Genomic DNA, 21,676 nt, shown 5'->3' with positions numbered 1-21,676 from the left:
TGGGCCAGGGCGGGAACACATAGAGATGCTCTTGTGTCGGCCACTGTTGGAGAAGAGCATCTACTCCCAGAGATCGAGGGTCCCGTCCTCTGCTGAAAAAGCGCGGCACTTGGCAATTGGCCGATGACGCCATCAGATCTAGGCTCGGCTGGCCCCAGCGCTTCGTGATGTCCAAGAACGCCTGAGCCGATAACTGCCACTCTCCGGGATCCAAGGTATGGCGACTGAGAAAGTCCGCCTTGACATTCATGACTCCGGCAATGTGGGCAGCTGACAGCTGTTCCAGGTTCGCTTCCGCCCACTGGCATAGATTCATGGCTTCCTTGGCTAGAGGGGCGCTCTTGGTACCTCCCTGGCGGTTGACATAGGCCACAGCCGTGGCATTGTCCGACAGGACCCGTACTGGCTTCAACGCCAGTACCGGGAGGAACTCCAAAAGCGCCAACCGAATGGCTCTGAGTTCCAGGAGGTTGATAGACCACTTTGCCTCTGCAGGAGACCAGAGCCCCTGCGCTGTCCTTCCCAAGCAGTGGGCTCCCCAGCCCGTCAAAGAGGCATCTGTCGTGACGACAATCCACTCCCGGGTCACAAGAGGCATCCCTGCAGACAACTTGTCTGTCTTCAGCCACCAGCTCAGCGCCTTGCGCACTGCTGGGTCCAAGGGAAGGCGCACAGCATAATCCTCCGACACCGGAGTCCAGCGCTGCAGCAGAGAGTGTTGTAGTGGTCTCATATGAGCCCTGGCCCAGGGCACTACTTCCATCGTGGCCGTCATAGAGCCCAACAGCTGCACATAGTCCCAAGCCCGAAGCGGAGAGGCTACTAGGAACTGGTCCACCTGAGCCTGAAGTTTGACAATCCGATTGTCCAGCAGGAACACTCTGCCCACTTGGGTGTCGAATCGAACTCCCAGATACTCCAGGGACTGAGTCGGGCGCAGCTGGCTTTTCTCCCAGTTGATGATCCACACCAGGGAGCTCAAAAGAGCAATCACCCGGTCCACAGCTTTGCCGCACTCTGCATAAGAGGGGGCTCGGATCAACCAGTCGTCCAGATAAGGATGGACTTGTACTCCTTCCTTTCGCAGGAAGGCCGCGATGACCACCATTACTTTGGAGAAGGTCCGCGGAGCAGTAGCCAACCCGAACGGGAGGGCTCTGAACTGGAAGTGTCGGCCCAAGACTGCAAAACGCAGAAAGCGTTGATGAGGAGGCCAGATGGGAATATGCAAGTACGCTTCCTTGATGTCCAAGGATGCCAGGAACTCCCCTGCCTTCACTGCCGCTATAACAGAGCGGAGAGTCTCCATGCGAAAGTGCCGAACTTTCAAGGCCCGATTGACCCCTTTGAGGTCGAGGATAGGCCGTACAGAACCTCCTTTCTTTGGTACCACAAAGTAAATGGAGTAACGTCCCTTGCCAAGCTGATCTTCTGGCACCGGAACGACCGCACCCAGGCGGATCAGATTGTCCAAGGTCTGCTGCACTGCCACAGCTTTGACCGGAGACTTGCAGGGAGAGAGTACAAACCCGTCTCTTAAGGGTCGGCAGAACTCTAGCTTGTAGCCGTCTCTGATGACTTCCAGCACCCAAGCGTCTGAAGTTACCCTGGTCCACTCGCCCAGAAACGAGGACAGGCGTCCTCCAATCTGCACTGGGGCCATGGACCAGGACCCCGTCATTGGGTACGAGACCCTGGGGGAGGACCGGAGGGCGCACCTCCGGGACGGCGGTCTCTGCGAAAGGAATGCTGCTTGGGGGAGAAATTCCTCTTGAAGGAAGAGGGGGCAGAGGAGCCTGACTTGCCCGGGCAGTACCGACGGGCTTCCTGAAACCGTCCTCTGGAGATACCGGGGCGAGCACTGGCCCGAGCCCTGACCTCTGGTAACCTCTTGCCCTTAGACGTGCCGAGATCGGTCACAATTTTGTCCAGCTCAACCCCAAAGAGCAGCTTGCCTTTAAAAGGCAACTTAGCCAGGCGGGACTTAGAGGCGTGGTCAGCAGACCAATGTTTCAGCCAAAGCCACCGCCGCGCAGAGACTGTCTGAGCCATACCTTAGCCGAGGCTCTCAAGACATCAAACAGTAAGTCTGCCAAATAAGCCAAGCCCGATTCCAGGGCCGGCCAATCAGCCCTCAAGGAAGGATCCGAGGGGAAGCCCGCTGCACAATTGTGAGGCACGCCCTGGCCACATAGGAGCCGCAACTGAGGCCTGCAAACTTAAGGGCAGCCGCCTCGAAGGACGACCTTAAGGCCGCCTCCAATCTTCTGTTTTGGGCGTCCTTTAGGGCCGTGCCACCTTCCACCGGCAACGCCGTTTTCTTAGTCACCGCAGTGATTAAAGAATCCACGGTAGGCCAAAGAAAGACTTCCCGTTCACTTTCAGGCAAAGGATAGAGGCGGGACATAGCCCTAGCCACTTTGAGGCTCGCTTCCGGGACATCCCATTGAGCCGAACTTAAGGTGTGCATGGCATCATGCACGTGGAAGGTTCTAGGCGGGCGCTTCGTCCCCAGCATAATGGCGGAGCCAACAGGGGCTGAGGGAGAGACGTCCTCTGGAGAGGAAATCTTCAAAATGCTCATGGCCTGCACTAACAGGTTGGGCAAATCCTCTGAGCGAAAGATCCGCGCTGCAGAGGGGTCATCCGCTCCATCCGAGCGGGAATCGTCTCCTCCAAGGAATCCCCAAAGGACCGTTGGGAGAACTCAGATACGCTGCCCTCATCTACATCAGAGGAAACAGAGTCCTCTAAGGCCTGGGAATCCACCCGAGGGCGTTTACTTCCAGGGGCCTCAACCCCTTTATCGGACAAGGGAGAAGGGGCAGCGTTTTGCATAAGGAAGGGCTGATGCAGCAGCAAAATAACTCGGGGGAGAAAACCCCCCAGACTGTGCACTTCAGCAGCCTGGGCCACAGCCCTAGACGCACCCTCAACCGGCGCTCGCAAGAGCGGGGGAGAAACATGCTGCGCATCCAAGATGGCGTCCGGCGCGACACTCCGCGAAGGAGCCGCGTGGGAAGAACTGCGCTTAACTTTAGCCGCTTTTTTTGCCGTCGCCCAAATCAGGGCGGCCATGGCATTAACGTCTCCCAGCTCAAGGGCGGTCCAAAGAAGAAGCCGTCCGAGCAGAGTGGCCGGCCAAGATGGCGGAGGCGAGCAGCGGGGGATGGGTGTTTATGGCGGGAAAAAACTGACCGGCCTCCGAACTGACACCCAACAAGGGCGAATCAGACTTTAAGACCCCCGCATCCCCGCTAGAAGCGCACACGCGGTCCGGGAGCGATTCTTCGCGCCCTCGCCCTCCGACGCCATAGGCCACGTGGAGATCGATCGGGGAACCCCCTGCCCGCTATAAAAAGGTAAAAATTACCTGCTTCTCGCTCCGAGCTGTAACGACCTGGTGTCCCAGTGAGTAGCTGCAATAAACGTTTAAATAAACGTCGAAATAAACGCCTTTAAGGACGTCCAAATTTTTTTTTTTTTTTACGGAGCCAGCGGGAGGGGGGAGAAAAGGAGGGACCTGGCGCCACCAGGTTTGCACTTGCTCAAGAAGAGCCCTCAACCCCAGGTACTCAACAAAACCTAAAAATTAGGCTTGGAGACCTAGCCAGAGCTGCTGCTGTGTGTGACCACCACCTGCTGAGATAGAGAACATACTGAGGAGTTTCCGGCAGCACATGACCACATATAGGGAGGCAAAAGGATTGCTCTCTATCTCCACCTGCTGGTAGATGGACACAACCCACCAGTCTATGGATTGATCAGCATGATGATATGGAAGTGGGTATTCCTAAGCAGGGTTCCATGTCATTACTAGCTAGAAAAACTCTCTCACAGAAATGCCAACTAAAACTCCAGCAACAGTGTCCTACACTCAGCAATCGATGCACACTCACCTCAAAGGACAGCTCATCGCAGGCCTGCGAAGTATAACGTTTGATCACCTGGGCAGCTGCAATTGCAGGAACATTGATGGATGCCTCTTCATTGACAAGCAAGCGGTTCCCATGGTTATCAATCTGGGACAAAGATGAGAGAAAAATTTACCCCCCCCCCCCCCCCAAAAAAAAATAAAATAAATACAGTTATAGTATAAACCAGTCAAAGACATTTTTCCAGTAGATCACTGAATAATTTTCTGTCATTTATCCTACACTCCATCTGAATTATGATGGTCAATTTGTCAAGATCCAAAAGGGAAAATTTCAGGGAGACCCTGTCACTACTCTGTCAGGCATTAAATCCACTGAGTACTTTTATTAACTCATTGGGCTGTGGATTTAGCTTTCATCCCAGAGGCAATGATGACTACTAGATAATTCGCAAATAATAGATGTGATGTTACTTGAAGATGCACAGCTCCTGCAATTGTCACTTGATGGAATGACTTTGAGGAAGGAACAGTTTCTCAAATAACGTCAGGATGATTTTTGTCTGGACAAATGTGCAAAGGCAACCTTCCATAATGGAAAACAATCTCGCCAACTATGGTGAAATTAGGCCTTACGTGCTAATTTTCTTTCCTCTAGACCCTTGGGTTATGCACACCTACCAGCAGAGGAACACTGAGAACATCTGAGTTTGGATACTGTATATCTATCCTGTGCAAAAACCCAGCCAGCCAGTATACAGATAAAGCAGAGAAAGAAACAAAGAAAAAAACATCATAGACCCTTGTACCTGGCCCCACCACAAAAAATAACTGTGCTTCTGCAGACAGACCGCAACCAGCAGACTGACCTGCACCAGCCATGAAAATAGGAACACAGAACAGGTCTGGCACCTTTTGACTGGTTTCGTACTACTTTGTACTAATAAACAACCACAGCAAGCTCGAGCAAAACACAACAAACAGGGAGGGCTCTTGACCAGTCTTGAGGGTCTAGAAGAAAGAAAATTAGCAGTTAAGGCCTAATTTCACCTTCTTCAGCAACCCTCCAGACCAGTCAAGATGTTTGGGAAGTACCAAAGCAGTAAATCCGTTAGGGCGGGACCCTCAGAAACCAGAAGTCAAAACAGCTGCCCCAAAAGCAGCTCCCCTTTCGCCTGCAAGTCAGTCTGTAATGTTTCACAAAAGAATGCAAAGAAGACCACACCACTGCTCTGCACATATCCTGAGGTGGAATCAAACTGCTCTCTGCCCAGGAAGCAGCCACCCCCCCGAGTGGAATGTGCTTTAAGCATCAACGGAACCTCACAACCCTTGAGCAAATAAGCTGAAGCAATTGCCTCCTTCAGCCACCAAGCCAGTCACCTTGGAGGCAGCCGCCCCCTTCTTCGCACCTCCAAACAGCACAAACAATCTATCTCAAGTATGAAAGTCCTCCAACCGCAAAACTCTCTTCACATCCAACCTCGAGAGCAAAGCTGATCCGAATCCCCTGCTCTATCTCCCAGAACCGGCAAGGAGATAACCTGATCCAGATGAAAGTCTGAAACGACCTTGGGCAGAAAAGAAGGAACTGGCTTCAGAGAAACCTTCTCCCTGGAAAAAGACAAGAAAGGTTCCCTACAGGACAAGGCCTGTAACTCTAAAATTCTCCAAGCCAAAGAGATTGTCACCAAAAATACTGTCTTCAAAGTAAGGTCCTTACAGGTGCTCGCCTCAAGCGGTTTGAACAGAGCACCCACCAAAACCTCCAAGACAAGATTCAAATCCCAAAGGGTCTGAGAAGCATGCACCACATCCAGAGAAGAAGTCAAGGACAACCCCTGAACTTTCCCAGTGACCCGCACTTTCAAAGATGACAGAGAGGCAAGCCTCTGTCCAAACCATCCTGCAGAAATTCCAAAATCTCTGCGATGAAAGTACACAAAGGCTGATAAGACCTATCCCGGCACCAGTTCTCAAAAATGCACCATACTCTCACATAGGCTAAAGAAGTCAGCTGCTTACGCAACTGCAGCATTGTAGAAATCATCTTGGATAAATATCCCTCTTCCTCAACAGAGAACGGAGACAGGTCGGGCATCACAATGGGACCCTGACATAAGTCCAACGGCCTGTGCGAATGGCAATGGCTCCTACATCACCAGATGGACCCAAGTCTCTGTACCAAGGAAGGCGCAGCCAATCTGGAGCCACCAGAATCACCGGGCCCACATCTCATTCAATCCACTGAACCACCCCACCCCACCATGGGCCAAGGCAGACAAAACGTAGAGTAGCACCTGAGGAAGCCACAGAAGAATCAACGCTGCAATCCCTTCGGAATGAGGGTCCCTCCGACGACTGATGAAGCGAGGCACATGAATATTGTCAGCCACTGCTATGAGATTCATCCGAGGCAGGCCCCATCTCACCACAATGCGTTTGAAAACCGACTGGCGAAGAGACAACTCACCGGGTTCCAGAGTGTGCCTACTCAGAAAATCCACGTGCACATTGTCCACACTGACCACGTGCACCGTGAAGACATTTTCTGTGACCGCCCTACTTTTCATGCCGCCCTGCCTATTTACATAGGCCATGGCCGTAGCATTGTTGGATAGGACCCATATGGCTCCGCCGATGAGGAGCAGTAGAAAAAAAAAAAAAAGACTCCAGAGCTAACCGGATCACTCGTGTCTCAAACTGATTGATCGACCAGTGAGACTCTTCCATCAAACAGAGGACCTGAGTCACCTGTCTGAGATACTGAGCTTCCCAGCCCCCCCAGACTGGCGACCGAGGTGACTACTATCCACTCCAGCAGCTCCACAGGCATGTCCTTTTACAGATGAGCTGTGCAAAGCCACCACTGTATGAGCTGGGGAGCCCCCAAAAGAGGAAGCCGAACCTCCAAATCCTACTTCTGTGGAGACCAGCGGGAAAGAAGAGCTCACTGCAGAGGCTTCATGTGAGCTATGACCTGCAGGACCACCTCCAACAGAGCTGCCATCAAGCCCAAAACCTTCAGGTAGGAGCGGACCATGGGATCAGTCTCCGACAGGACCTGCCGAATCTAACCCTGCAACCTGCTGATCCGAGTAGGAGGCAAAAAGCACACACTCCACCAGTGTGTAGAACCGAACCCCTAAATACTCGAGGGACTGAGATGGCTGCAGATGACACTTGGTTGAGTTCACAACCCAGCTCAGAGACTCCAGAAAGCTCGCCACTTGACTGGTTGTTCTCTCGCTCCCAAATGAGACTTTGCCCGAATCAACTAGTTGTCCAAATACAGGTGGGCCAAAATGTCCTGCTTCCAAAGGGCTGCAGCAACAACCACTATCACCTTGGAAAACATTCAAGGCACAGTTGCAAGACCAAACGGTAGCACACAAAACTGAAAATGCCTCCTTAAGACAGCAAACTAAAGAAACTGCTGTTGCGCCTCACGAATAGGAATGTGCAGATAAGCTTCTGTCAAATCCAGGGACATGAGGTATTCTCCGTGCCGCACCACAACAATGACCGAGCAATATGTCTCCATGTGAAAGGATGGAACCTTGAGAGCCCCGTTGACTCGTTTGAGATCCAAATGGGATGATAGGAACTCTCCATTTTGGGAACCACGACTACTATCTTGTCTTATCATAATCATGTCACCCAAGATCTGTCTGTAATACTAAATATCTATCTTATCATGTATTTCCACTATTCATGATGTATTGTAAGCCACATTGAGCCTGCAAAGAGGTGGGAAACAATGCAATAAATAAATAAATGGAATAGCAACCCATCCTCCATTCCCTCTGAGGCACGGGCACTACCGCCCCCTGACAGATCAGCCGAAGCAATGTATCCCGAACCGTCCCCGCCTTGCGACAAGAATGGCACAGCGATTTGAGAATCAAATTTCAGCACATAGCCATTGCGAACCACCTCAAGAACCCACTGGTCTGACGTGAACTGGGTCCACCTCTAGTAAAACTGCCTCAACTGAGCGCCCACCTGCACAAGAGGCTGGACCCCCAGCACCTTCATTGAGAACTGCAGCACCCTCATTGAGAACTGGAGCACTGGACCGGAAGCTCCTGAAATGGAGTCACAACCTCCATGATGCCCCCCCAGTGGTGTGCTGGTAAATGTTTAACAACAGGCTCTCTCCTCGGTCCACCTCTGCGCCCCCCCCCCCCAAATTGCAGAGCTGGCTATAGCCAGGGAGAAAGCCTGGGGGGGGGGGCAATGCATTACTCTCTCCAGGAAAAAAAACATTAAATGCTCACAGGTTCCAATCTAATTCATGTTTAATGTGGGATAAAATGCCATAAATAAGTGGAGTGGAGGAGTGGCCTAGTGGTTAGAGTGGTGGACTTTGGTCCTGAGGAACTGGGTTCGATTCCCACTGCAGGCACAGGCAGCTCCTTGTGTCTCTGGGCATTGCCCCAAGTACAAATAAGTACCTAAGCTGCATTGAGCCTGCCATGAGTGGAAAAGCGCGGGGTACAAAAAAAATAAAATAAAAAAATAAACTTTTAACGTTGAGCACCTGATTCTCATAACATGATGTCTGTTTTAGAAGCCTTTACCAGGGGAAAAAAAAATCTCTGCAGTATACCCAAAATGACACAAACCAAATCAGCATACAGACCAGGAATTAGGAGAACAGACAGTCTTGCCAACTCTGGAAAACAATGTGTTATCAAAATCTCAGAAACTAAGAAACAGATCCCTATTCAGACACTTGGCCTGCAGAACAAAGATAGCCTCGCTTCAAATTCTTCAAAAATTAACCTGAAATCCTAAGAAGTTAGACTCTGCATGCAGCACAATACCAGAAAAACAGAAAAACACATTGCTATACATTGCAAAATATGATCGCAGATGTAAATTCTCAAAGTGGACATATTCCAAACACTAAAATGAAAATAAAATAATTTTTTTCTACCTTTGTTGTCTGGTAACTTTGTTCTTCTGATCATGCTGGCCCAGTATCTGAATCTGCTGCTCATTATCTGTCCTCTTAACTCCGTTTCCAGGGCTTCCTTTCCATTTATTTCTTTACTTTCCTCCTTTCTTCTTCATTACTTGCCCTACATCCGTACGTAAAAGCTGGGTCCTCCGCAGACTTGACTGTCCAGTGGATCCAGCTTCTGCCTATTTTCTACATCTATGTGCAGTTTTTCTCCCCTCATCTCATCTTCTTCCTCTCTCTTCCCTCCCCTCCATCCATGTCCAGCATTTCTCCTCTCTCCCCTCCATTCATGTTCATCTCACTTCTTCTCTCTTCCCTCCCCTCCACCATGTCCAGCATTTCTTCTCTCTCCTTTCCCCTCCATCCATATGCATCTTCTTCCTGTCTTCCCTCCCCTCCATCCATGTCCAGAATTTCTCCTGCCCTCCCCTTCACCCATGTCCTGAAACTCTCCTCTCTCCCCTGCCCTCCCCTCCATCCATGACCAGCAACCCTCCTCTCTGCCCTGCCCTCCACTCCATCCACCCATGTCCAGCAACTCTCCTCTTCCCTCCCCTCCCTCCATCCACCCACCCATGTCCAGCAACTCTCCTCTCCCCTTCCTTCCCTCCATCCACCCACATTCAGCAACTCTCCTCTCCCCTCCCCTCAATCCACCCATGTCCAGCAACTCTCCTCCTCCTCCCCTCCATCCACCCATGTCCAGCAACTCTCCTCCCCCTCTCCTCCCCTCCATCCACCCATGTCCAGCAACTCTCCTCTCCCCTGCCCCTCCATCCATCTATCCATCCATATCCAGCAAATGTCCTCTCTCCCCTGCCCTCCATCCATATCCAGCAACTGTCCTCTCTCCCCTGCCCTCCATCCATCCATATCCAGCAATTCTCCTATCTCCCCTGCCCTCCATCCATCCATCCATATCCAGCAATTCTCCTCTCTCCCCTGGCCCCCTCCATCCATCCATATCCAGCAATTCTCCTATCTCCCCTGCCCTTCATCCATCCATCCATATCCAGCAATTCTCCTCTCTCCCTTGGCCCCCTCCATCCATCCATTCCCAGCAATTCTCCTCTGTCCCCTGCCCTCCCCTCCATGTCCAGCAATTTCTCCTCTCTCCCTGGGCCCTCCCCTCCATGTTCAGAGATTCTCCTTTGCCCCTATCATCCACTCCCATCCATGTCCAGCGATTCTCCTCTCTCCCCTGCCCTCCCGCTCCCATGTCTACCTGCCCGCCCTCTTCTCCCCCCCAACATCCCTCTTTTTGTCCCTGCCACCCTGCGTGGTGTAAATCTTTTATTTACCTCCATCGCAGCAGCCACGTCAGTGAAAGCCCTGCCCATCTCCAGCCTTCCCTTCATTTCCTCTCAGTGTCCCGCCCTCGCGGAAAGAGGAAATGACATCAGAAGAAGGCGGGACACTGACAGGGAACGAAGGGAAGGCTAGAGATGGGCAGGGCTTTCACTGCAGCCGCTGCGATGGAGGTAAATAAAAGATTTAACCCCCCAGGGCAGCGCGGGCGCAGGCATATGAGGGCTGTGAGAGGTGAGGTAAACTGCGGTAAGCATGGCTTGTGGCGCCCTCCTGCCATGCTTGCCCCGCCCCTGGAGAGCTGGCTCGCCTACCAGATCAACCTGCTCACAAGATGTAAAAAAAATTAACAACTGGCTCTTGCGAGCCGGTGTGAGCTGGCTCCAGCACACCACTGACCCCCCCCCCCCCCACCCCCCCCAAGGACTCTGTCAGCTGAAAGAAATGACCTCTGGGCGCTTCTACAGACCTACCCGGCTGATAACACCTAGCCTCTTGAAAATGGTCGTGCATCGAGCCACCACAACCACCCGACTTCGACCAAACTTCTGGTAACAATGGAACCTTAGCCTCTCCAACACCCTGCACCAACTTATCTCCAAAAAGCATGGAACCTTTAAAAGGGAAGAGAACATAACTTGGACTTGGAAGCCGCATCCGCAGACCAGCCACGAAGCCAAAGCGCCCGCCAGGCAGCCACTACGAGGGACATATTTTTTGCCGAAGTGAACCGCTCTGCTCCACCACAGTGCCGCTGCTGAAGTTGACTTTGGCTCACCATAGAGCCAACACTGTGCCTTAGGTACCTCTATCCCCTGGTGCAAGCATGAACAGCAGTGCAAGAGCTTGGCCGCACACATTGCCGCAGAACCCTAGAACAGCAGAGTGCGGAGAGCACAGTAAAGAGCGCCCTGACCCAGCCAAAAGTAAGTGAAACCCACTCCCTGCACAGTAAAGAAGAGCCCTGTTCCCCACCCACCCCCAAAGACAGCTGACGAACCGGCACACAGCGCTTTTTATTTTTTTTTCCTCTAAAAATCTGTATTTTAGGTAGAGGCTGTTTAAGGCACTCAAGGCTCCCATTCTTACACAGCAGCCGAGGCACACAGCTGTCCATTCTAACTGGAGGGCAGAGCAGGAGGAGGGACCCAACCACCCGGGTCTAGCACACCAAGAGGAGAGGGGGCCCCACTGGACCCACACCCCAGAAGCAATTTGACTCTCCTAGAATGCCTGTTTTTTTTTTTTTTAATTCCTCAAAGAAGAGACACAAGAAAGAACAAGAAACCTAGAACAACCAAAGTACCCCACTGGGCCTACAAGACCGGCCAGGCTGCACAGATTGTATGTCTAACCTCTGCTGAAGGTTGAGAAATACTGGCTGGCTGGGGTTCTCCACAGGATAGAAATACAGTATCCAAACTCAGGTGTTCTCAGTCTCCCTCTGCTAGTAGGTGTGCATAACCCAAGCATCTTGATCTTGAGGGTTGCTGAGGATAATATGCTTTAAGAGAGCTTGAGAAGGAAGGTGTATATAAATATCTAGGACTAGACAAAGATGCAACAATCCAGCATAAATTGAGAGAAAAGATCACCAAAGAATACTACAGAAGACTGAAACATATTGAAAAGTACTATAATGGGAGGAAGTGACGCCACCCATCTTAATGGCGGTGTAAAAACGGAGCTCCCGCCTCCCAGCCAAAAAAAACAGCTAGCTTACAATACATTGGTGTTTGCAAAAACAGCCCGCGGGAGGAGGGAGAGCGCTGAATCGGGTTATGTCAGTATCGAAGATTAAATCGCTGATTCTGTCTGCATTTTCGTATCAACAGAGAGGATGGAGTCTGGTGATGCAGGCAGAAGAAGATGGCAGCCGCAAAGCCTGCGCGGGGCAGCGAGCTACAGAGCAGCCAAGTGGGGAAACAATGAAGGAAGGAGCCAAGGTCGATCAAGAAGTGTAAGCTAAATTATGTACCTGGTTCCAGGAGATTAGAACAGATCTCAAAGAAGTGCGGTAGGACTTTGCCCAGTTGAGCGCGGAGCTAAGAGGGGAAATCTCGGAGTTGGGAAACCGCGTGGCGGAGGTGGAAACCAGCTTGGAGGAGCATGTGGAAACCATAGCGACAATGGAGCAACAATTACAGGATGGAAAGGAGGAAGCCAGGTACCTCACAGACAAAACTGAGGACTTGGAGAATCGGAGCAGAAGCTCCAATATTCGAATTCGAGGCCTGCCCGAGATTCCTCAATTCATCAAGTGCGAGGAGGTGGTGCAGTTGATCGCAGCTCATCTATTATCAACAGCAGATAAAGCATATGCCCAATCTGCAATCTGTATAGAGCGAGCCCATCGAGCACTAGACACGAGGAAGCCAAACCAACCCAAGGATATAGTGGCCTGCTTTACAGAGTACAAGGTCAATGAAGCAGTGATGCAAAGAGCGAGGGCGGCTAGCCCACTTACATGGGAAAGTTATCCTATTGAAATCTACCAGGATCTATCAGCAACAACTCTTAAAAGACGGAGTGAACTGCGCCCGTTAACAGCACAGCTGCGGGAAGAGGGGATACCATACAAGTGGCAAAATCCCTTTGCACTACTTTTCTGTCAAGAGGGCAAGCAACGGAGAGTGGTATCGCTAGAGGAAGCCCAGGAATACATGAGACAATCAGGGGCAGAGGAAGCGAGCCAACAACAGGAGCAAGCAGGAGTGATGCGAATTAAATCGGCCAAAATGGCAGAGGGTATCCCACGCGCAGGTTTGCCTGCGAAGGCAACTCTCTGGAAAGCAGTTGGCATCCCATGCTGGCAAATAAGGGAGCGGAAGAAGAGTCCACGGGGGCCCCCTGTTTGGATCTTTGCGGCGGAAAAGTGGCTAGAAGATGCTTCCTTCGGAGGAGGGAAAAAAAAAAACCAATGGATTAGCTGTCGGATGTGTGAGGACGTCACTTCTTTCTATAAGAGACATGTCTCAAGATGTAGCAGAGGCACCTTTCTTTGCTTTATTCCACTTTGTTCATATCATATTGGAGTTCCTGAGGAAGTTTATAGGAAATCCTGCAGAGTCGGACTCTTTATGATCTATTGAGGGCGCAGTAGCGCTCTTGTATGGGGACAAAAAGAATATTTGATTTGTCCTCAGGCAGAAAAAAAGAACTTTGGAAAGGATAAAGGCTAAGCAATTGAGAAAATTTTCCCAACTAGAAAACAACATTGAATACTCAGAAGGGGTATATTCTACTCGAATGATATACTTTTCATCCAGGAGGGAAGAAATCAACTATATAATGATAAATGCCTAATTGCTGTTACAAATGTTAGAGACTTCCTTGAGGTTTTTAAGTGTATGAGGTAGGATGGAGCAATAGATGGAATAGTTAATCCAGACACTTTTTTACCATTTTCATATTAGGTTATTAACCAGTTGGTATAAAGAGCACGGGTGTGTGGTTTTGCTCACATAATTAAATATAAATCACAGAGAAGTTCTATGATTGAGAAGCTTGTACACCCTTAGAGACATAAATCATTTTGGTGTAGTCTTGCTTGGGTGAGTTTATACTCTGAAAACTCTCCATTACCATAAATTACATATTATAGATATTTATTTAATGAGAGTGGTAGTGTCTGGTCAACATTCCGTCTATAAACTGACTCCTCCTTTTTGGACCCTGGTTCTTGGATAATTTTCAAGTTGGTAATGGGGCATGTCTTGTTTGGAAATGGGGGGGGGGGGGTCAGGGAGGTAGGGGACATTATCAAAGTATCTGGAGGTGGCTGACTAGGTTAAAGCTCTGGGAATGGATGTTTAGAAAATGTTTAACTGTGTAACATAGGACGTTAAGGGCCTCAATTCACCAATGAAGCGTACAGTGTATGGTTTAAAGATATGATGCAGCTAAAGGCTGATGTAATTATGTTGCAGGAAACTCACTTGAAAAATGTCATGAAAAAATTAATCTCGCATAGGCACTATCCAGTGGTAATGCACTCAACAGGTAATCTAATCAAAAACAAAGGGGGGCGTACTTATGGCCTTCTCTGATGCCCTTCCCTGGCAAATACTGAAACCATAGCAGACAAGGCAGGAAGGGTTCCTTCCTGGTGATTGCTTCTCTATATAATGTTCAGTATCCATTTGTAACAATTTATGCACCAAATGAAGGACAGGGGCTATTTTAGGGGAAATTAGAGCAACTACTGCAGCAAAATGTGAAAGGTGAATTGGTGATGGGAGGGGACTTTAATCTGACGGTTCATCCCCCCTTAGACAACTCGGCTGGACAAGTGGGATATGCTAAAAAGGGATAGAGCAGCCTTTGGAAGCCTTTATGGCTAGGTGGGGACTGACTGATCTCTGGCGGGCGACCCCATGCCCATGAGAAGGCTATACATACTTTTCACCACACAACACAACATATTCCAGGATAGACTACGGCTGGGGATGGTGCAGTTGCGAAGGCGTTACAGACAGTGCATATTGAACCGCACACCTGGTCGGATCACGCCCCGGTAGTTATGAGGTTGAGGACTGCAGGAAAATTGGGGGGGGGGGGGGGGCGGCATTGGCGATTGGATGAGGCCCTTCTACGAGAACCGGAAAATGCTCTCGATCATAGAGAAAGTATATAAGGGATATATTGAATTCAATGATGTGGGGGAGATCCCATCCAGCAAGCCTATGGGAGGGCCTAAAGGCAGTGTTGCGGGACAGTTAATTTCATTAAGGGCCCATCTGGTAAGAAAAGGGAAGCCCAGGAATCTATTGTTAGGGAAACTATAAGGCAAATAGAGCGACAGCATAAAGGAGATCCGTTCGATAGGTGGGCTTTGGAGGAGCTCCATAGATGTAGGCTACAGCTTAATGAGATTCAGATGGCAGAGTTAGCCACGCAGTTACAGCAGGAATATTTCAAGTATGGAAAGAAAGCGAGCAGGTTATTAGCTAATAAGCTTAAAAAGCAAGCCCATCGTAACCTTATCAGTAGTATTAAGACCCCATTAGGTCAGACGGTCACTCAGACAGAGGAAATTCAAGCAACCTTCTATGACTTTTACGCTAACCTCTATGAGTCGGAACTGGCGTCAAGCTCGTCAAGCATGGAAACGCATGAACAGGAGATAGCTATTCCTTCTTTGTCGCAGGGGGAAAGGGAGATACTTTCAGCACCAGTAACGTTAGAGGAGGTTAAATGGGCCATCTCAGATCTCCCACATGCCAAGGCACCTGGCCCAGATGGGTTCTCCATGAGTATACAAATTATATGTGTCATTATTGGTGCCCCTACTGTTAAGGCTCTTCAATTCATTTGAGGAGGCACAGGAGCTACCATACTCGTGGCGATTAGCAGCGATAACCCTCTTGTTGAAAGCGGGGAAAGATCTACAACAGTGTGGATCATAAAGACCGATATCTCTCCTTAATGTAGACTATAAAATATTCACAAAAATCTTAGCGAAATGGCTGCAAATAGTACCTGCCTAAATTAATTCATGAGGGTTTATAGCAGATATCAGGACTTTGATAATATTAGATGCCTACTGCATGTCATACAACAGGTTAGAGATGAGCAGGTACCGGCTGTTCTACTCTCGACGCATGCGGAAAAAGCGTTTGATCGGGTGGAATGATCGTACCTGTTTGCGGTGGTGAGACAAGTAGGGATAGGGGGACGTTATCTGAAATGGCTTCAATTACTATATAGGGCCCCATTGGCTATACTAAAAATTAATGGATCATACACCAAGCCATTGGAACTCCATAGAGGAACTAGGCAGGGATGTGCGGTCTCGCCCCTATTATTTGCCCTCTCCATTGAGCCCTTGGCATGTGCAATACAGGTGGATGCTGGAGTCAAGGGAGTGATTAGAGGGAAGAAGGAGCATAAACTTATGCTGTTCGCGGATGACATACTCCTGACCCTGACTCACCCGGAGTCCTCAGTGCGGAGAGCAGTGGAATTAATGAGGCAATATGGGGTACAATCAGGATTTAAAGTAAATATCACAAAGACAGAGCTTCTTAATATAACGGTCCCCGGTCAGGGGTTGTCACAACTTCGCACAGCCTTTCCCTTTGCATGGGCAACTAAATCTATTAAGTATCTGGGGGTGCAGATCACGCAGAAAAATGGAGGACCTGTATGAAGCGAACTTTCCAATAAAGGTAGCAGAGCTATTGTGGAGCTTGATTGATGGGAGGGACTGAATATCTCCTGGATGAGGCATATTCACGCAGTTAAAATGATGATGCTCCCCAAATTACTGTACCTTTTTATGGCACTTCCCATCCCGATCCCCCGTAGTTTCTTTGCGCAACTCAATCAAAAGCTATTTGCATATATTTGGAGGAAACGCCCGCCACGTGTACGGCGAGCCATAATGTTCCAACCACATGTGAGGGGGGGCATGGGAGTTCCAAATTTCTCTATTTATTATCAGGCGGCACAATTGAGAATATTGGCAGATTGGAACCCTACTGTTAATAAAAAATGGTTACATTGGGCGAGAGCTTGGGTGGGAACACGATCACTAGGAGATATACTGTGGCTACCGGGGAGGGAGTTGAGGGCCATAGGAAGAAGAGTTCCGATGGGCATCAGTCACCTAATATCCACCTGGTATCAAATTAAGAGGCGATGGTTTCCAGAGCGACAGTATTTACTGCAGACCGCCATATGCCGGGCCCCGGGTTTCCCATTAGGCAAAATTGAACTGGTGTATAGGCAGTGGGCACAAGCGAGGTTAAGAACACTGGGGCAGCTGTGGGACAATGGGAGGGTGGTCAGATTTGAAGATCTCCAGGAGGAATACGGGTTGCCTGCCAGAGATCAGGTCTATTATTGTTGTGTGCGCAACTATATTCTCTCCGAGCTAGAGAGGAACTGGAGATGGCGGAAACAGGAATAGAAGTAGCACTGGGGGGGGGGGGGAGGCAGGGGCAGTGTGTCTCACCTTTACCTAGCCCTGCTACAACGAGCAGATCCTCAAATATTCTATATTAACAGATGGGAGGCAGTCCTTCAGTGCTCATTCACGCGGGCAAATTGGAGGAGCGGGTATGGATATCTGTTTAAACCACCCTGGCGCAATCCATGATTGAGAATGGTTTCAAACTATATTACTGGTGGTACTATACCGCCAGATAGGCTACAGCGTATATATCCTGAGTCATCTGCTGAAGTGCTGACGGCATGTGGAGACAGGGGTACATTCATGCACATTTGGTGGGACTGTGCAAAGATACAAGACTTTTGGAAGGCGGTAACATCTTTGATAAGTCAAATTCTCCAGCAGCCATATCCTTGTAAAGCAGAAAACTGTCTTCTTCACTTTAAGCCGGCGGCTATTGCAGCATCTCATCATAGACTGGCAACTCATACCTGACAGCGGCAAAAATAGCGTTGCCAGAGCGTGGAAGCAGCAAACAGTCCGGAGATACAGGTGATATCTTCAAAAAGTCGAACTACTTGTATCAAATGTCAAAATTGACAGCAATGCAGAGAGGCCGATTGGGAGCCTTTACAAAATCTGGCAGCCCTATGAACAGTTACAAACTCATAGTTCAGCACCTCCATGATGCGGGTATGGGTGGTGAGGGGGGTAATAGGTGTAGGTGGGAGTGTGGAATAGCTATTGAGATGATGTTTACTTGTTGCTAATCTATGATTTTGTAAAAGGTGTATTGTTACGGAGAATTTATCTTATGCGGTTTTCTCAATAAAAATTTATATGAACAAAAAAAAAAAAGAAAAGTACTATAAAGCACAAAATAAGATATATACTACCAATTAGTTTGGCGATCCGAGTGCTCTCAGTCAGTTTTGGCATCCCATAAAAATTTTGAAAAAACTGGATGTAAGAACGAGAAAAACCACCATCTATGACAGAATCAGTGTATAGAATATTGTATATCATAAGAGTTAAGGGCACAATGGTCCTTATTTAAATATAGGGGTAATATTCAGCTGCTGGCAATGAGCATTTTGCTGACCATCGCAGACATTATTCCTGGATATTCAAGACCAGATCATGTATGGTCTCTGACATTGAATACCCATTTAAACACATGGCCGATTTAAGTCAATATTCAGAATTTAAATGGACTTGGGTTGCTGCGTAAGATAAGACTCTAATTTATACAGTCCCAATTATGCAGTAACCATGGCCAGTTAAATGCTGAATATCAGCACTTAACGGACAGTACTGATTCTGCCCGAACGTCCCCAAAATAGCCACGCTTGCAGCTTGGGCGTAACCGGCTAATTTCAGCGGCAATAACCACTTAAATGCTGATGAAAATTAATGAATAGCTCCAAACAAGCGATTTAACCAGTCAGTGGCCATTCTGGCTGGTTAAATCGTTTTGAATATAAACCAGATATTACACAAATAAAGCTACCATCATGGGCCTTCAGGCACACTTTATAGCAACAGACTCCAATAATCAAAAAGCACTTATTTATGAAAGTAAAGGGACACAGCTGGTCTTCATTCCTAAACTTGGACAGGCATTGCAATGAACAAGAATCCACTAGCACATGGGGGAAAGAGGCAACGGAATTTGCAAAATAAGAAAAAAAATATTCGACCAGAAAACAATGAAAAACAAGTAGCTGAAGAGGAGAAAATACAGTGTTACTTCACAGACCATAGACAAATCAAAATATGAACAGGAATGGTTAAGGAGAAGTAAGCTTAAATCTAAAGACAAGATAATGAACATGTCAATATTCAGACCAGTGCCCAGTAAGCTCTCTCTGAGGCTAAAGTTAGGAGCCACTTACTTAACCAGCTAGCCATCTGAATACGTCCCCAACTGGTTAAGTACCATCTTGTCCAAGGCCCCACCCAAACTCTGCCCAAGGACTGCTCCCACCCAAGGGGTGGTCAGTAGTCATATTCAGCAGCATTGTCCAGTTAAATGCAGCTGAATATCTGTGGTTAGGCAGCAATGGGCTATTTAAAGATCACTTTGAATATCGGGCAGATGATTTTTAGCACAATCTCCGTTCCACCCCTAACCCAGTCTATTATTAACATATAATATGTGGTCATTTAGGGGGTCTTACAATGTGGCGTTAAAAGGGCCCTGGCACATGAGAAAAACGGCCCCACCACTACTGCAGGGCCAGTTTCTTGCAGTTTAGTACAAGGACCCCTAAGTGATTTAAAACAACCTAATATTATCAATACAGTTTTGAATATACAACAGATAAGCAAGTTATGTGCTCAGTGCCTGCTGATGAACACATTATTTGCTTTGAAGATTATTTTTACATATACAACTACAAACAAAAAAAGCAACACTGGGCCTTCAAGACTGAGACAACAGGAGTATTTTATTAACAGATGACCCAACACGGGCCGTGTTTTGGTGTTAGACAACGCCTACCTCAGGGGTCTAATAACAAAACATGTAAAAACATATAAATAACCAAAATAAATGATTAAACAATTAAAAATGTGAATTTGATAAAACAACATATTAATGAAAAACATATATAAAATATATAATGTAATAGAAAATGTAGAAAAAAAAGCATTGTTCTATGCATTGTTCTATGGGGCCACCGTTTCACCCCTTATAGGCTTCGTCAGAACAAGTGCTGTGGATCTCAGCGCGAAAATGTCCCTAATGAAGCCTATAAGGGATGAAAATGTGGCCCTGTAGATCAAAGCTAAGTGCTGTCTTTGAAAAACTTTTATGTAAGTGCAGTTATATGAAACTGTCAAGGAGAAAGCTTGATTTAAATTATATTTGATTTGAGCACTGACACCTGATTAACGTTAAACATTCACAGCATCACAAGTAAAAAAAATCTGATTTGGAGTTTTTAGCCTATGATAGAAACCTAAAACGCTGGTTAATTGATATAACCAGGTTAAAACCAAGGATTGCTGTCCTTTGGTTTCTGAGGGCTTTTCTCCAATACAACAAAGTAGTATTAACAGCTATCTTGAATGCCATATACTAGTGTAATTGTTTGTTATTATTAGGTTACCTAAATTTTACTCTAGCAATTACTGAAAGTTTTATACTGTGTAATTGAACCCAGTTCCCTGCACTAACCATTAGGCTATGCCTCCATACTGAATTATAAGTGTCTGACAAAAGTTATCTGAGTACATCCAATAATTTTCTGTCATAAACTGTCCAGATAGTTATCTGCATATTGGCACTGAATACTGGCGGAATATGGATATCTTCCGGTTCTGCATTGGTTCTGCCCTTGGACTGCCTCAGCACTATCTGAATAGTATTGGGGTGATCAGTAAAGATTTTCAGCGGTATTATCTGGTAATGCCGCTGAAGACCAGTGACTGACCCTGGTGAGTGACGCTTTTCCGGGTAGCAGCCACTCCTACCCAGATAAGTGTCACTGAATATCAACCTCTATTGTTGCTTGTTTACATAAAATTCTATCCTTTACTATCTTTTGTTCTGCTTCCTCACCTCCATCCCAGGTCAGCACCGGCCCCACAGCTGATATTACTATCCACAATCACAGACAGCTTCTCCAGGTACTGCGAGAGCATTGGCATCAGGAGCTGTGGGGAGAGGACATGCCAGCATGTGTGGCATCAGCATCAGGAGTTGCTAATAACATTTTCAGAGCACCACTGGTTAAATGCAGCGCTGGACCATAAAGCGAATGCTACATACCTGTAGAAGGTATTCTCCGAGGACAGCAGGCTGATTGTTCTCACTGATGGGTGACGTCCACGGCAGCCCCTCCAATCGGAAACTTCACTAGCAAAGTCCTTTGCTAGTCCTCGCGCGCCCGTGCGCACCGCGCATGCGCGGCCGTCTTCCCGCCCGAAACCGGCTCGAGCCGGCCAGTCCAGTATGTAGCAAGACAATACACTTCAAGGGAAGACACAACTCCAACGGGGAGGAGGCGGGCGGGTTTGTGAGAACAATCAGCCTGCTGTCCTCGGAGAATACCTTCTACAGGTATGTAGCATTCGCTTTCTCCGAGGACAAGCAGGCTGCTTGTTCTCACTGATGGGGTATCCCTAGCCCCAGGCTCACTCAAAACAATAACCATGGTCAATTGGGCCTCGCAACGGCAAGGACATAACTGAAATTGACCTAAAAAATTTACCAACTAACTGAGAGTGCAGCCTGGAACAGAACAAACAGGGCCCTCGGGGGGTGGAGTTGGATCCTAAAGCCCAAACAGGTTCTGAAGAACTGACTTGCCCGAACCGACTGTCGCATCGGGTATCCTGCTGCAGGCAAGTAATGAGATGTGAATGTGTAGACAGATGACCACGTCGCAGCTTTGCAAATTTCTTCAATGGAGGCTGACTTCAAGTGGGCTACCGACGCAGCCATGGCTCTAACATTATGAGCCGTGACATGACCCTCAAGAGCCAGCCCCGCCTGGGCGTAAGTGAAGGAAATGCAATCTGCTAGCCAATTGGATATGGTGCGTTTCCCTACAGCCATTCCCCTCCTATTGGATCAAAAGAAACAAACAATTGGGCGGACTGTCTGTTGGGCTGTGTCCGCTCC

The 21,676-nt window shown here is 48.4% G+C and overlaps 1 protein-coding gene across 1 annotated transcript in view; it reads right to left on the bottom strand.

Annotated features, from left to right (window-relative positions):
* The window catches only part of ARHGAP33 (Rho GTPase activating protein 33), a 513,356-nt gene that overhangs the window by 206,246 nt on the left and 285,434 nt on the right, over nucleotides 1-21,676 (bottom strand). The window contains exons 10-12 of the mRNA XM_030213378.1: nucleotides 20,612-20,706; nucleotides 4,556-4,604; nucleotides 3,900-4,022 (exon numbers count right to left, since the gene is read on the bottom strand). Of these exons, the coding sequence (XP_030069238.1) occupies nucleotides 3,900-4,022; nucleotides 4,556-4,604; nucleotides 20,612-20,706 (267 nt within the window). The remainder of the gene's footprint in view (nucleotides 1-3,899; nucleotides 4,023-4,555; nucleotides 4,605-20,611; nucleotides 20,707-21,676) is intronic.

The sequence above is a fragment of the Microcaecilia unicolor genome, chromosome 8 (assembly GCF_901765095.1).
Source record: "Microcaecilia unicolor chromosome 8, aMicUni1.1, whole genome shotgun sequence".
NCBI lineage: Eukaryota > Metazoa > Chordata > Amphibia > Gymnophiona > Siphonopidae > Microcaecilia > Microcaecilia unicolor.
Note: the sequence above shows the minus strand (reverse complement) of the source record. Positions and strands in the feature narration are given on the sequence as shown.